Source organism: Eulemur rufifrons, chromosome 10, assembly GCF_041146395.1.
Source record: "Eulemur rufifrons isolate Redbay chromosome 10, OSU_ERuf_1, whole genome shotgun sequence".
Classification (NCBI taxonomy): Eukaryota; Metazoa; Chordata; class Mammalia; order Primates; family Lemuridae; genus Eulemur; species Eulemur rufifrons.
In genome coordinates, this window is record NC_090992.1 from 36,256,716 (window position 1) to 36,271,571 (window position 14,856).

Sequence of the window (14,856 nt, forward strand, 5' to 3'; positions counted from 1 at the left end):
ATGTCATCAGGTCCAGGTCCCTAAAGACGGGGAAGCAGGCTCAGAGAGGGAAAGTGACCTGCCCCAGGTCACACAGCCAGAGAAGGGACTTGAACTCTGGTCTCCTGACCTCCAGACCAGGGGTGCCCCCGCTGTGCCTCCCCAAACCTGTGCTTGGGGTGGAGGCAGCGGGACCCACCAGACACAGCCGCCCACAGGTCAGAAGGAGTGTGCCGTGGCAGAGCCAGGCTGGGGACCCCCGGCCCTCCACGGCCCTGCCCTCCTGTGGGTCAGGCCTGCTCAGGAGCAAGTCTGCTCCAGAGCTGACCCCGCAGCAGGGGGCAAACACAATGCTTGGCCACGGAGCAGTCCAGGGTGAAGCCCTCTGCAGACACCCCGCCTGTCTCAGGGCCGGAGGGAGAGGAGCGAAGAGTTAAGCCGAGTTGTAAAGTGAACAGTGGCAAATGCCACCACTGTTCTTGGCCAGTGGTGGGGACCCTGTGCTGAGACGAGGAAGCCCCGCAGTCAGGCAGGCTCAAGGCGAACTTCCCCTCCAGGACTCGTTGCCCTAGTGGCCAAGGTCCTCCCCAGAGGGTCGACTTACCTTTTGTAGGCCCCGTGCAGTGGCTGCAGGCACAGGAACTGCCAGTAATCCAGGCAAAAGGCCTTGAACTTGAGCATTTTCACCTTAGTCTCCAGCCGGACGCAGCAACGTCTCCAGAGAGACTCGGAGGGGGCTGGCGGGAGCTGGAGGACTGGCCGCTCCAGCCCGCCCTGGTCCCTGCCACGGCGGCCCCCACTCACATGGCCCAGCCCTGCCCAGCGCCGCTCGTACAGTACCCGCCTCCAATACAAAGAGCAGCGAGCACAAAAGCCTCGCAACTCATTCATGCGGCTCGCCCAGCCAGGCTCATGCTGCTGCCGCTTCTGGTGGCTGGTGCTTCTTGGGGCTCCCCTGGGGGTCCCTGGGGCAAACTGGGGCAGCTCTGGCTGTGTCCAGTTGTGGAGACCCCCAGCCCGTCATCCTGGGGGGCATGGCTGCTGAGGCTCCCGACAGCGGCTCTGAAAGTCTGTTCCTCCAACCAGGTCCCGGGGCTCCCGGTGGCCAAGCCGCACTGGCTGGGCAGTTGTCCACCCGCCCGCCTGGCCCAGAGTGGCCGAGGCCAGGGAAGACCCGGGGGAGCAGGCAGGGAGGGGTCGAGGCGACAAACACCAGCCTCTTTTGCCAGATAAATTACGTTTGGCGGAATCCCGGTTGGGCCTGCATGAGGGAAAACTCACCATGGAGCCACATGGTGCTTGGGGTGGGGGCAGCTGGCTCTGAAAAGCAGGCGGAGAAAGACTGACAGGGCCGCCCAGAGCCGTTGCCCGGGTGACGGGGACACATTGATAAAATCTAAAATGGAACCGCGATGACAGCCGCTCATTGGCTGCCGGGAGGGGACTCCTGTCGCTACCCAGGGAGGCGGGAGGGTGGCAGGGAATGGCTGGGTTGAGGGGCCGTGGCCAGCCAGGGGCATTGTTGGGCAGGGGGACCCAAGGCTGAATGGGTGGCTCAGAGGCCCATGGAACCTGGCAGTCACAGACACAGGGGCAGAATCGCTGGTCCAGCCTCGACTCTCCTCTCCCCTCCTGGCCGGTCCCGGCTTCTGCCCTTCCCCACACGCCAGCCGCAGGGACACAACCAGGTCACTCTCCCGCCCCACACCCCGAGTGCAGCACCCCGGCTGCTCCCAGGGTAAAGGCCAAACTCCTGGCCACAGAATGACCGGGCCCGGAGCCTCTGCTGACCGCCTGGCACTTTGAGGCTCCTGACACCCAAACACAGCGGCCACCTCCATGCCCTCAAGCCCAGCATGCCCTTCCAGGGCTTCCGTGCAGTTCCCTCCGCCAGGAACCCTCCCGGCCCCTCTCCACGGCCAGCCAGGTCCCGCCCCGACACCTCCTCACCTCCGAGCCCAAGCAGCCCCTGCCACTCGCCACCCTGTGGGATTTCCACGGGACCGTCCGCCCTCTGAAATGATCCTGTTTATTTATCTGTTTACTTGTGACTTTCTCCGCCAGCATCTCCAGGGCAGAGACCACATCTCTTTCGAGGCCTGGCCCACTGCACGGCTCAAGGATCATTTCTTGAAGGAAGGAAGGAAGGATCTTGGGTAGTAACAGAAGCATCTCGGAGCACACGGCACCCGCTTAGGTGCACCGCACTCGTCCCCTCTGGCTACGTTAGGGCCTGTCATCGTCTGCAGAGCAGTGGCCACATTCCATCCAAACAAGGAGGCCCCCAACCCCTCCCCTCCCCTTCAGATGAAGAAACTGAGGCTCAGAAAAGACCCCATGTCCAGGGGTTTGCACAGAGATCCTGGGAGCCGCCCCCAGGCGGGCCGATGTCCAGGGAACACCAGCCTCAGGTGGGAGCCGGGCTGCAAAGGAGGCCGGGCCCTGCGTGCCCCAGCGAGGCTGCCCGGCTTCCAGGGGCCTGAGCCTGCTCCAAGCAAAGCCAAAGAACAAAGTCACCTGCCTCCGGCGGGCATTTTCTCAGCCTGTCATTAGCAAACACGCGGCTTCTAGAGCCGTGGCTCCCAACCAGAGACAACCTGGCCAGCCCCGCCATGGGGTGTCTGGAGAAACACCAACGTCTGGAAAAACTTTTAGTTGTCACAGCTGGGGAGGGGGTGCTGGCATCTAGTGGCATTTCAATGCCACTAAACATCCCATAAAGCACAGGACAGCCCCCACAACAGAGAATGATCCGGCTCAAAGTGTCAGCGGTGCCAGGTTGAGAAACCCTGTCCATAGAGTAACTTCCTTGGAGCCACCCGCCCTGAGGGGCTAGGGCGGGACAGGCTTTCCGAACGGCTGTGCCAATGGGGAGCAAGGCCAGTGCAGGGGAGAGGCACACCCGGCATCACTAGGAGGGGCCCAGGCTGGACGCAGGACACCCCCCACCCCCGATAAGCTGGCTGGTACCTGGGGCGGGTGGGGTAGGAGGGGACGTGGCCATCTGCTGCGGGTGATGAGCCTGTTTGCCAGCCGCCCGCGAGTGCTGCCACCCCCTCCCTTGGGACAAGGACATTAGCTTCCCTCTCACGCCTGTGGCAGAGGAAGCCGGCTGCGCCTTTGAAAGGCGGCGATTACTGGCTGGGACCTTTGTTTCTGAATTCCCAGGCTGTGCACGGGCCTCCAGAGCCGCTGCGGGGCCAGGCCAGGCTGGCTGCACGGCACCTCCTCCACGGGCCCGAGGGCAGGGTTTCTCGGAGGCTCGCGCCCGCCAGCAAAGCTGGCGCCTCCAACCGCACGAAAAGGGCATGGGGCCTGGTCGTGGTGAGAGCCCTGTGTCCCAGTCCTGGGTCTGGCACCAACGCTCCTTCTGGTCTCTGGGTCTCAGTTCTCCTCATCTGTGAAATGGGAACATGACCTTGGCCAAGGCTGCTGTGAGGGTTGGGAGTCAGGACGCATGTGAGGGCAAGGTCACCGGAATGGGGCAGACCCCATTTAGCACCTGCCTCCGTGCTGCCGCAGGGGTCCAGGCATCTCCACCTCAGGGCCTTTGCACCGCTGCTGCCACCAGGGATGCTGGGACACTCTTCACCTCCTTCCTTTCCAGTCTCAGGTGAAACGGTGCCCCTCAGAGAGGGCTCCCTGCCCACCCTCCCACCACCCTCTAATAACCAGGGTTATTTTTCTGCATAGTCTTATCACCATCCGACACATATTAAAAACCAGTCTCTTTGTCCTTTTGCTGCCTGTCCCCCTGCCTGACACAGCAGCTCTGCGAAGCCAGCAGGTCTGTTTGCTGAGGCTTCCCGAGGGCCCGACAGCTGCAGGTGCTCAGGAAACAAGGGCTGAACGGAGGAGGGTCCTGCTGCCTCTGCTCCGACCCCCGCTCTGTCCACCCAGAGAGGGCAGCACTGGGTCTTTGGTTTTGCCCCCAGGGGTGGCCACTGCCCTGCCCAGTCTGATGGGGAAGTGTGCGGTCACGCCTGAGCGGGCAGGGGACTCAGTCCAGGACCTGCCCAGCCCCTGCACCCTGGAACAAAGAGCCTCATCTACCCTCCTTCACTCCAGAGCCTTCCTGAGCAGGGTCCCGACCGGCTGGCCAGCAGGGTGACATGCAGTGGGGTCACACTGCCTTCAGCAACACGGGTGGGTTTTAGAGAAGCCAACGGCTCAGCTGCCTACTGGAGTGTCCTCAACCTTCCTCTCTGGGGCTCAGCCCACCCTGACACGGACGCCCACAGACCTGCTGGCACCCCAAGCCAGCTGGGCAGGGGCGCGCGTGTGTGTATGAGTGTGTGTGCAGTCACATATGTGCCAAATGGGGTGTGGCCGTGGGTGTGCCCAAGTGCAGGTGTACGTGAGTCTGTGCACAAGAGTGAAGGTGCGAGGGTCTGACTGCAGGAAGGACCGAGTGTGGAATGTTCTGGAGTCTGTGCGTGCATGCGTATGAGCACGGGAGACTGGGAAGCCACGGGTATGAGGGTGGGCAGTGTGCTGTGGGTTTGGGCAGTGCTCACCCCCGGACACCCGAATGTTCAAATCCTGGCTCTGCCTCCCAGCTTCAAATCCCGAGCACGTGACTTCTGCAAAGTGGGCTGACAACAGGCCTGCTCGCTGGGCAGTCACGAGGACTGCCAGCTTTCACTTCGCAAAGTAAACACTGCTGATTACCAGTGGGTGTGACTGGGCGTGCACGCATGGGATTCCACGATTGTGTGGCACACACGCACACACACACGTGCACGACCTGGCTCTCTGTCCGCCAGGAGCGCACCTCAGGGTGCTGCCAACTCAGAGCCGGTCGCTGCAACCGTCTCGCTCCTTTGCAGCATCTATTGCGACCCGGACACATGGGGCCCAGCCCCTGCTTGGTGTCTCCAGGGACGGGGTTCACCACCTCGTGGGTCTCCTTTTGGGCTTGTTCAAAAGTCCCCCCTCACAGAAGCCGAGCTCCTTAACAGGACGCAGCTCTTGCTGACCCTCCGCCTCCCTCGCCTCCCTGCCGCCACGCGCTGGCGCACCCGCCCGCAGGGTCCTCACACGGATCCGTTTCCTGGAGGCACCTCCTCTCTCTGCCCCCAGACGTCTCGTCACCCCTGCAACACAGCGCGGACAGCCCTCCTCCCAGGGCCACACCCGTGCAGCAAACGAGGCCCTCCAAGCCACCCCACTCCCAGAATAAGCTGCCTGTGACTTGTCTTTCTTGCCCAGGAGACTGAGAGTCAAGCTCTGCTGACTTCCAACCCAGGGAGGTTTCCTCTACGGCAGTCTCCAATGCTTTATGGAAACAGAGTACGTTCTTTTTGGAAGACATCTGATGGAAACATCAAGATACAAAGCACAGAGGGCAGAGACCCTCAGACACTCCAGCCTCCACCAAGAGCAGGCTGCAAGCCAACAGAAACCCTCGGGCTGCTCCCCTGGGCGGCAGCCGTGGTCGTCATGGGAACTGCCAGCAAACGCTGGTCCTCAGGGACCCACTAGCCTTGGCTCTCAGAGGGACTGTCGGCTGCAGCCTGATCCTCAAGGGCCTTCAGCTGGGCCCTGGTCTTTGGGGGGTCTTTGGCTGCAGTCTGGCCCTTGCGGGGCCCTTTGGCTGAGCCCTGATCTTTGGGGGATCTTCAGCTGCAGCCTTGGTGTTTGTGGGGACCACTCCACGCTGCAGCTGTTCTCAGGGGACATGTCAGCAGTGCTTCTGGTCCTTGGGGGAATTTTCCAGGGCTACGTGCTGGGGCTAACCTCCCCGATGGCTCTCGGGGACCCGCCCTGGGTGCAGAGGTTGGCATGGGCCCGAGGGCTCCTGAGGCAGGCTGGAGAGGGGGCAAGACAGTACCTGTAGCGGTCGGTGGAGAGGCTGCTTCCGGTCTCCAGGGAGCTCCTGAGGGAGCGAAAGTGAGACAGGGTTACTGACGGCCCCACACACACCAGACCCCGAGGGGCCGTGCTTGCTCAGACTCCACCCGGTGGCCCCAGGACAGGCCTGGGAAAGCGGCTGCCCCACATGCAAGAAACCATGTGCTTTCTTTCCCCCTGTTGGGTCAGCAGGGCAACGGCCCGTTTCTACCCTCGCACCACGTCAGGGGGCTGTCACAAAGGGCCCTGGGCAACATTAAGTCCAACTTCTCCCTGTTCAGATGGGGAAACTGAGGCTAGGGGGGAGGAAGCCCAGTGGGCAGGGTCAAACAGCCTCTCGGGCTGGGCCAGGGTTTAACCACCATGCTCCTTTCCCAGTAAGGCCTGCACCAGGCGTCCTCCCAGAACCACGGCGTGGGCCGCCTGGGCTCCATGCCGGACATGAAGCCCTGGTCCCCTGCCCGCACACGGCGCTGCACGTGGGCCCCCGGGAGCCTGGGTCCGGCCTCCTTCCTTGGACCAAGTTCCGTCTGTGCCAATGGGGCGTGGGCCCTGGGAGCCACCCAAACCCAGATCAAACCCTGGCTCCAACACTGACTAGCCATGGGATTTAATGCAGGTCCCTTCACCTCTCTGTGCCTCAGTTTCCTCATCTGTTAAACAGGAGTATTAATAGTAACAGTCTGTCTCTCACAGGGGCAGCACACGCATCTGAAAGGACTGTCAGGAGATGTGAGGCTCGGCTCCGCCTGGGCACACCCCACCTCCTACGTATGTGAGGGTGGGCAGCGCCTTCCACCAGGCAGGGAGCCCCCTCTGCCACATGGCTCTCCCTGCCCGCCTGCGGAGACCTGCTGCCACGCCAGACGCACCCCTGGAGACCTCTCCTCCAGGGCCACGCTGCCTTCCCGCATGGGACACCCACCCCACACAGCTCTCGCCGTCCCAAGGCCTCAGAAGTTCAGGGCACCTGCTTTGTGTGGGCCTATGCTTGGCCACTGTGGGTTTTGACATTCTGAGCCAACGCTAGGTGGCTACCATGGGCAGCCCAAGCTTCAGCCTCAGTTTCCCTGCTTGCCCTCTTACTAGAGCCCAGATGGAAACCCCTCCACTGCCGGAGGCCGACCCTCCTTCCCAGTCCCACGCTGACCTGTGATTCAGCCACTTCCTGTCTTGCTTTAAGCATCACTGTTGCTGGACCCCACACTCTGCCGATTAGAATCCCCAGCACCAGGCCCTGCTCCAGACGCCAGCCCTTGGGGTTCACGTCGCAGCCCAGCACCCCCTCCTGCTCCAGCCCTGGCTAAAGAGGCCACAGATGGCTCCCTCGGCCCTGGAGCCGGAGCCTACCCAGGGCCACACACCATCGGCGCAACAGCTCTGCCTGTGTGCCAGCAATGCCAAAGCTCGAGAAGAGACGAAGACGGGAAGGCGGTGTCAGGACAGCCTCGGCTCTCTTCCTGGGCTGGCGCAGTCCCGGACCCGCTCGGGGCAGACAACAGGTTTTTAAGGAGGGAGAGTGGGCAGCGCTGGCAAGCAGGCCTTCCCTTCCCCCGCGCCGTGCCAGGACCAGGCTGGGCATAGTGAGGAATGCTGGCCTTCAGGAAGCCCCGGGTCTGGACAAGAGGACCCCGTCCCCAGGCCCCAGCCTGGCTGCTCGGCTACAGATGTGCCCCACGTGGCAATACTAGCAAGATGCAGCAGCGATGCAACAAAACAGGGCTGGGATCCCCCCTGCTCCCAGGCCTGGAGCTGCCTTGCACCAGCAATGGATTCAGCTCCCAGCTCTGGTGCTGCTGGCCACAGCACGAACAGCTATATCCTTACCTCTGCAGCGAGCTCACCTCCCGAGGGCTGCTTTTTCCAAACACGTTCTCATCTAACCTCATGAGGCATTTGGAATCATGCCCCTCTTTAAGGATGCTGAAGGTGTGGCTGAGTATACTTAGAATACCATTCCATTCCCTGCCTCTTCATCCAGCAGCAAACTCCTATTCACCCTTCAAAACCCTGCTAAAATGTCAACTCCTTTGTGCAGCCTTCTCTGACTGCCTACGCTACTCCACCCCCTGCAGACTCCTTTCTTCTTATTTCCTTGTTCCTTTCCACTCTTCCTCCTTCCCTTCCTCTCTTCTTCTTTCTCCCGCTTCCCTAATAACTGTGAACATTTTTTGAGCAGTTCCTAAGTGGTAGGCAACAGTGGTAACACTTTACACACATTAGCTCAGTCCTCACCCCAGCCCCGTGAGCGAGGGACAGTGACACCTTACCATATTGTGGCACATGGGCCCACAGAACTGAACTGTGTGCAGTCGTTTCCAACCAGGCAGCACAGTCACCAAAGTCTCCCGTGAAGCTCCAGAACCGTCTGCTGGATGCAATGTCCCTGCCGGGACTGAGCGGCCCACTCAGCCTGCTGAGGACCCGGCTCTGAACACCACAGCAGGTGGTGGCCCCTGCCTGGGCTCTTCACTTCTCCCCACCCGTGTCCCTGCCCACCCCGGAGACTCCTCCATGGCCTGAACTGCTTGGCAGTCCCTGCTGCCCAGCTCTCAGCGGCCCCCAGAGGAACGGGCTCTGCATGGAGACCCTCCCCCTGCCAACCGCCCTGCTGGGTCCAAGCTGTCTGCAGCTTTGTTCCGCCGAGACTGAGGCCTCGGTCTCCCTGCCACCTTCTTCAAGGCTCGGCCCAGCAGTGAGCGGGACAGGCCCAGGCCAGAGTGGGAAAGGCCCCGAGTGAGGGTGCATGGGGTCCTCGGAGAGGCCCCCATCCTGGGATACCTGGATCTTGAACCAATCCCGACTGGTGTGAGCCCTGAGCTGACAACAGAACCTTTGTGCCTTGGTCTTCAAATCTGGAACATGGGACAGCAATACAGTGCCTATCTCCCAAGGATGTTGAGGAGAAAGGAGATACTGCCCATAAAACTGCACAAAAAAAGTGCTTTGCAAACCAGAAAGTGCCATCGTACACATACTTGAGTTACTCACGTAGCTATTGTCATACATAAAATATCGTATGTTGAGACCTTAGAGCTTACAGGTTAACATGTGAGTTCCAGAGCCAAGAAGGCCAGAGTGCAAATCCCAGCTGTGCCATGTACTAGCTGTGTGACCTTGGGCAAGTTAATTAACTTCTCTGTGCCTCATTTGAGTTTTAGTTTTTTTTTACCTACAGTGTTTTGGGAAGATTAAACAGGGTTAATAGGACTAATAGGATTAAACAGAATTAATAGGATTTAGTGCCAGGAACAGACTCAGCATTCTTTAAATGCCAGGTGTGACTAGCATAAGATTCAATACATCTTATATTGTATTATGTCACATATGGAATATATTAATGTATGATACCAACAGTATACAAATAACGTATAAATGTTATACTAACATATACATACGTAACACATTCTGTTACTTCTATGTTAATAAATATTTATCTCATATATATGATCCTTATTTTCTGTAATGGGGAAACAGCCTCAGAGCAGTCCAGCCACTGGCTCAGGGGCACCCAGCCGTGCTAAAGGCTCTGTCCACCCTGCTGGGGCTGATTCACCTCTCCTGCCCCAGGTGCCCCAGGATCTTTGGGGACCTTGGTCCAGGCTCATGGACACACAGCCCCCGGTCACCCAGGCAGGACTCCAGCCCCTCCTCTATCCTTCCCCCGGCTCAGGGGACAAACGGCCCATTCTGGCCATCCTGCCCCAGCCCTACTTCAGCAGCCTCCTGGGGCGGCTTCTTGCTTGTTCTTTTCGGAACGAACCGGCTGTCCGGGGCCTGCTTCCTGGCACAGCTCCTGAACAGCACCCAGCCACTGCCACGAAGCCCGCGCACAGGGGGCTGCTTGCTCTGTGCGCACGAGCTCGGGAGAGGGTCCCGGGGGCGGGGCTGTGCCCGGCAGCGGCACGGCAGGTGTCTTGCGGGGGCTGGGCAGTCCGCCCTGCAGTCTGGGTGCCGGCTGCACGGGTGTGTTCAATTTCTGGCAATTCTACAGGCCATACACTGATGAAGTCCCCACTTTCCTGTGTGCATACGTATGCAATATTCCAATAAAAATTTACATGAAGATAAAAACTAAACAGCCTAGTTCACACCCAGGCTTCAGCCCCAGCCTGAAGTGGCAGAAAAACCCAGGCCTCAGGCTCAGATGGGGCTGGTGCTCACCCTCCTCTCCCCTGGGGCCTGGGGAAAACCCCTCCCCCTCTCGGCCTCAATTTCCCTCCGCTGAATGAGGGGGTGGTCTGTGTCCCTGTCGCTGGCTGTATGGTGACGCTGCGGGTTGCCTTTAAGAAGTACTGATGTCTGGGCCCTAACCCAGACCAATTAAGTCAGAAGCTAAATTCCCACACCCGAGCTTTAAAAAAATAAAAGTTTTATCTGAAATAACCGTAGATGCACAGGAAGTCCCAAACATTTGGCACAAGGAAGTCCCGTGCACCCCCCCCAGCCTCCCCCCGTCGTGACGAGCTGCCCGTCGGCACCGGCCGGCAGGGAGCCTGGCAGATCCCACCAGTTACACAAGCCTGCGTGTGTGTGTGCGTGTGTGTGTGTGTGCGCAAGTCTATCCCCTAGGTAGCTCTGCGTGACCTCTGCCATGATCACGCCACTCAGGCTGCCGTCCGTGGCCACCCTCTCCGCCCTGTGTCGGCCCTCACCCTAGGCAACCCCCACGGGCCTCCATCCCCACGACTGCGTCATTTGCAGGAAGCTACCAGCGCAGCCACCGTGTGTGCGTGTTAAGACTGGTGTCCTCCACTCTGCTCCGCGTTCTTCCGTGCGCTCGGTTGCGTGTCCACAGCCGGCTGCTCTCGGCTGCGGAGCACGCTCCCAGGCGCGCGTGGGACCGTGTGTACGACCGCCCGCCTGCGGGGGCGTCCGAGCAGTGCCCAGTTCGGGGGCTGTGATGACTGGGACCGCCGTGAGCATTCCTGGACAGGTTCTTGTGCGAGCGTAAGTCTGCATTTCTCTGAACAAACGCCCAGGAGCGGAACGGCTGCGTCGCACAGCCGGCTGGGGCCGGGTTTCAAAGGAGCTGCCAGCTGCTTCCCCGACAGGCCGCCCCGTTTCACACTCCCACCAGCCAGGAAGGAGCGACCCAGTTTCGCCGCATCCTTCCCAGCATTTCCTGGGGTCACTGTTAATTTCAGCCACGCAGAGAGGTTGCGCCTCTCTGTGGCTGAGATTCGGCGCAACGCCTGTTCGCACGCGCCTCCGTTTCAAAGCTCCCGGGTCTGATGTGTAACCAGCCAATCCCCGGGGCCCTCCAGGCTTTGCAAGTTCTTCCTGTGTTAAGAAGAACACGCTCACTGCCGTGGAGGCCGCGGAGCACCCTGCGTCTTCTGGAAGGAATAGCCACAGGGGCCCCAGGTAGCTCTGAGCCGTCTCAGGCCAACAGGTGACCCTGTTCGCTCCCGAGAAGGAGGCAGTGGAGGCCGTGCGGTGTGTGTCGGTCCCCCATGCCGCCCGCCTGAGCCTGTGCCCGGCCTGGCGTGGGAGGCCCCGGGAGGGGTGTCTGGAATTTGCCTCAATTTCCAAAGGGGTGGGGAGGCCGCAGACCTCTCTGTTCCACCGTTCCTCTCCTGCTCATTCAATAAGCAACACAGTGTCACTGCATCCACCTGAGCAAATGACAGCTGAACACAACCAGGAGAGTGAAGTTACCCGGCACGCCGACCCCCCGGGACATCCAGCGCTAACCCCCGAGATCCTTCTGGCCAGCCCCTCTCCCCACGCGTGCCTGCGCCTGGGCGCGGACGTGCTCTCGTCGCCCAGAACACGCTGGTCCTGTGCAGCACCCCATCCCCCAGCACCGTCTCTCCACGGGCTTTGGGTCTGGAAACGTCCCTCCCCCCTCGCCCCGCGGAGCGCGCGGGGCCTGGCAGGCGCCTGGCCGCCGCCCTGATGGCTGTGGGGTTTGGCTCGGCCCCCTCGGCCGCCCTGGGAAACACCCGTCAATGGGGTTTCTGTGCACAGCCACAGTCGTCCCTTCGGGGCCGATTCCCGGAACTGCGGGGACAGGGCGGGAGTGCTGTTACGCCCTGGGTACACACGGACGCTGACCCAGAGGGTTGAGCCAACAGTTGGCTGAGTGTGTGGCCATTCTTAGGGCTCCAGAAGTTTCTCTGTTCGGGGCAGAAACGAGGGCAAGGGAGGAAGTGGTCACTGCTCTGCCCGTACCCACTCTGCGTCTGGTGTATGTGGTAGCCGTTGGCGTCCCATAACTGAGACGTGAGCCGGGTCCCAGCCGAGGAGGACAAGAGCATGAGGGGTCTGTCCCCCTGCGCTCAGCCCTCCTCTGCGGGCTGCCGGGGCAGAGGCACGGGGAAGGGAAGAGGGGGCCCAGGGCCTGAACCCGGGAAAGGCCCTAGCCCACGCCACGCTGCCCCGGTGTCTCGCCCTGTCATCCCGAGGGGGGAGGCGTTTGCCAGTGTCACACCGAGGGCCCCCAGGCCCCCAGAGCAGGGCACTCAGGCTTCCACCTGGCACTGGGTCAGAGAGACCCGCTGGGGTTCCCGGTGCGGGTCTCACAAGCCATGTGACCCTGCCTGAGCCTCAGTTTCCTCATCTGTAAAATGGGGCTGATCAGAGGTTACAGTGAGGCTCGGACGGACTGGAGGCGCCTCACAACCACAGACATGAGGTGTTCTGCGCTGACTCACGTCGCCTGTCCTGCCCAGGCCTCCCAGGCCACAGCGGGCTCCTGCCCACCGACGCCAGCCTTCCTGTCCTGGCCCTGGGCCACAGACAGCCCTGCCTGCCGGCCTGGGGGCCCCACCACCGGGCACAGTGAGGCTCCTGTCCCGGGCTGGCCTCCATGCCCGTTCATCCTGCCAAGCTGCCCTGCCCAGGAGCTCAGCTCGAGCCTGGAAAACTCCCCACTGCAGGGGGAGTGGAGGGGTCTCCGTGAGGCTTCCCTGGACGGAGAGCCCAGCAAGGCAGAGGCCCACGGGTGAGGCCTGGGGGCAAACAGTCTCCCCGTCAGTGGCACGAGGAGGTTGTGTAGAGACGGTGGTTATCAGCTTTGGCAGAGGGGATCTCAGACCACTTCGAAACAATGATTCGTTCATCCAACCTAATAACCACGGGGCCCCGCTGCGAGCCGGCCTCTGCGAGCTTCACACTGATCATTTGATGCTCACAACCACGCTGTGTCGTGAGACATTCTTATCCCCACCTTACAGATGTGGAAACTGAGGCACTAGACATGATCAGAGGCATCACTCAAAGCACAGGGCGATACAAGAGTGAATAAAACAGACACAATCCCACCCAATCTTGCCTGGACAGGGCAGGCAAAGAAAAGCATATAAACACGCCAACAAGATAACTCAGTGGTGCAGAAAGTAAAACCACGAGACAGTGGAAGGCAGGGGTTGTGGGGCAGGGGCAACCCTTGCTAAGCTGGTCCAGAAAAGCCTCTAGAAAGAGCTGACCACCGGGCCAACGTCTGAGTGCCAAGCTGAAGCCAGCTCAAAGGGAGGAAGTGCCACCAAGGGATCATCAAGAGCAGAGTCCCAAGGTGGGGTGACCTGAGCACATTCACAAGGAGGGTCCCTGGTGTGGGATAGGGTGGGGGTGCAGGTGGAGGCACGGAGGGTCAGGCTGGGCATCTGCTGCAGGAACAGAGGCCTGGCTTGGAAAGGAGGCCACCTGGCCAACCGCACCTGCCCAGAAGCGCCACCAAGACATCTCCCCACAACCACCTCGGCTTCTTCTGTGACCCCCAAAGGCTCCACTCAGGACTCTCCCTAAGGCAGCGCATGAGTCCAGGGCGTCTCGGGGCCAGAGCACATCCAGCTTCTCCTGGGCTAGTGGGAGTGGGCCTGAGGCCCCACCACGAGGCTTGGAGCCTGGACGAGCCTGTGCCCTGGTGTCCTGTGGTCCTCATGAGCTGCCACGTCCTGCTCATGCCAGGCTCAATATGCTGACGGGCAGGAAGCAGAGAGACGCCTTAGTCCAATAAGGCCAGGAGGGAAGGGGTGCGCCTGCAATCGCTGGAGCTCAGCTCTCCAGAACCTCAACCCTGCCCGGCAAGCACCAGCCGCACCACCCCAACTCCAGGGCAAGTGCAGCTTCCAGCAAACTCGCTGGGCTCCCCCTGGCCTTCCTGAGGGTCCTCCCCGGGCTTTCAGCTTCCCTCCTCCAGGTGTCAGACCCTTCAGGCGCTGACATGATTTCATTCAATCCTCAAGCCTGGGAAACTGAGGCTCAGAGAGACAAGTGGCTCCACCCAGCTCCTGGCCTGGGCCCATGGGGCTCTGCGCCCCGCCCTCTGCTCGAGGGTCCCCCACCAGCCAGAGTTAGCCCAGGCACCGGATCCCCAACCAGGAGAACATTCTGGGCCCACCCAACGTCAGGGCAGAGGATTCGCTGAGGTGAGCGGTCCCCGAGCTTGTCCTTCCCCTTTGCATATTCAGAAAACCACCGAATTCATCCCCAAATCAGCAACCTACACATTTTTAAAATTTAATTTTTAAGTAGCTAGTGCCTTTTCATGGTTCCAAAGTAACATAACCAGCCTGAGCAAGAGCGAGACCCCGTCTCTACTAAAAAAAATAGAAAGAAATTATATGGACAGCTAAAATATATATAGAAAAAATTAGCCGGGCATGGTGGTGCATGCCTGTAGTCCCAGCTACCCGGGAGGCTGAGACAGGAGGATCGCTTGAGCCCAGGAGTTTGAGGTTGCTGTGAGCTAGGCTGACGCCACGGCACTCACTGTAGCCCGGGCAACAAAGCGAGACTCTGTCTCAAAAAAAAAAAAAAAAAACAAAGTAACATAAAAAAGATACCAAGTGAAAAGTCTGCCTCCCACTCTTCCACGGCCACCAAGTTCCCAGGCGCGCAGCGCGCCCTGGCGTCAGTCCCCGTAAGTGCATAAGCAGACACGCACGCACACGGCAGCGGTGCCACACGCGTGCACGAGACCTGGCTCTCTCGCTCCTCATCCTGACCACACTGTGCCCTTGCTCTTCCCCTAACAGCACACTCTGGAGCCTTCTCTGTGGCCACTCAGTCTCCGAC

The 14,856-nt window shown here is 60.6% G+C and overlaps 1 protein-coding gene across 2 annotated transcripts in view; it reads right to left on the reverse strand.

The window, feature by feature from the left end:
• Window positions 1-14,856, reverse strand: part of IQSEC1 (IQ motif and Sec7 domain ArfGEF 1) — a 359,867-nt gene that overhangs the window by 139,123 nt on the left and 205,888 nt on the right. The window contains exon 3 of one of the 2 annotated variants that reach the window (XM_069483981.1): window positions 5,813-5,857. The exons of the other annotated variant lie outside the window; for it this stretch is intronic. Within the exon in view, the coding sequence (XP_069340082.1) occupies window positions 5,813-5,857 (45 nt within the window). The remainder of the gene's footprint in view (window positions 1-5,812; window positions 5,858-14,856) is intronic. 2 annotated transcript variants of the gene reach the window in all.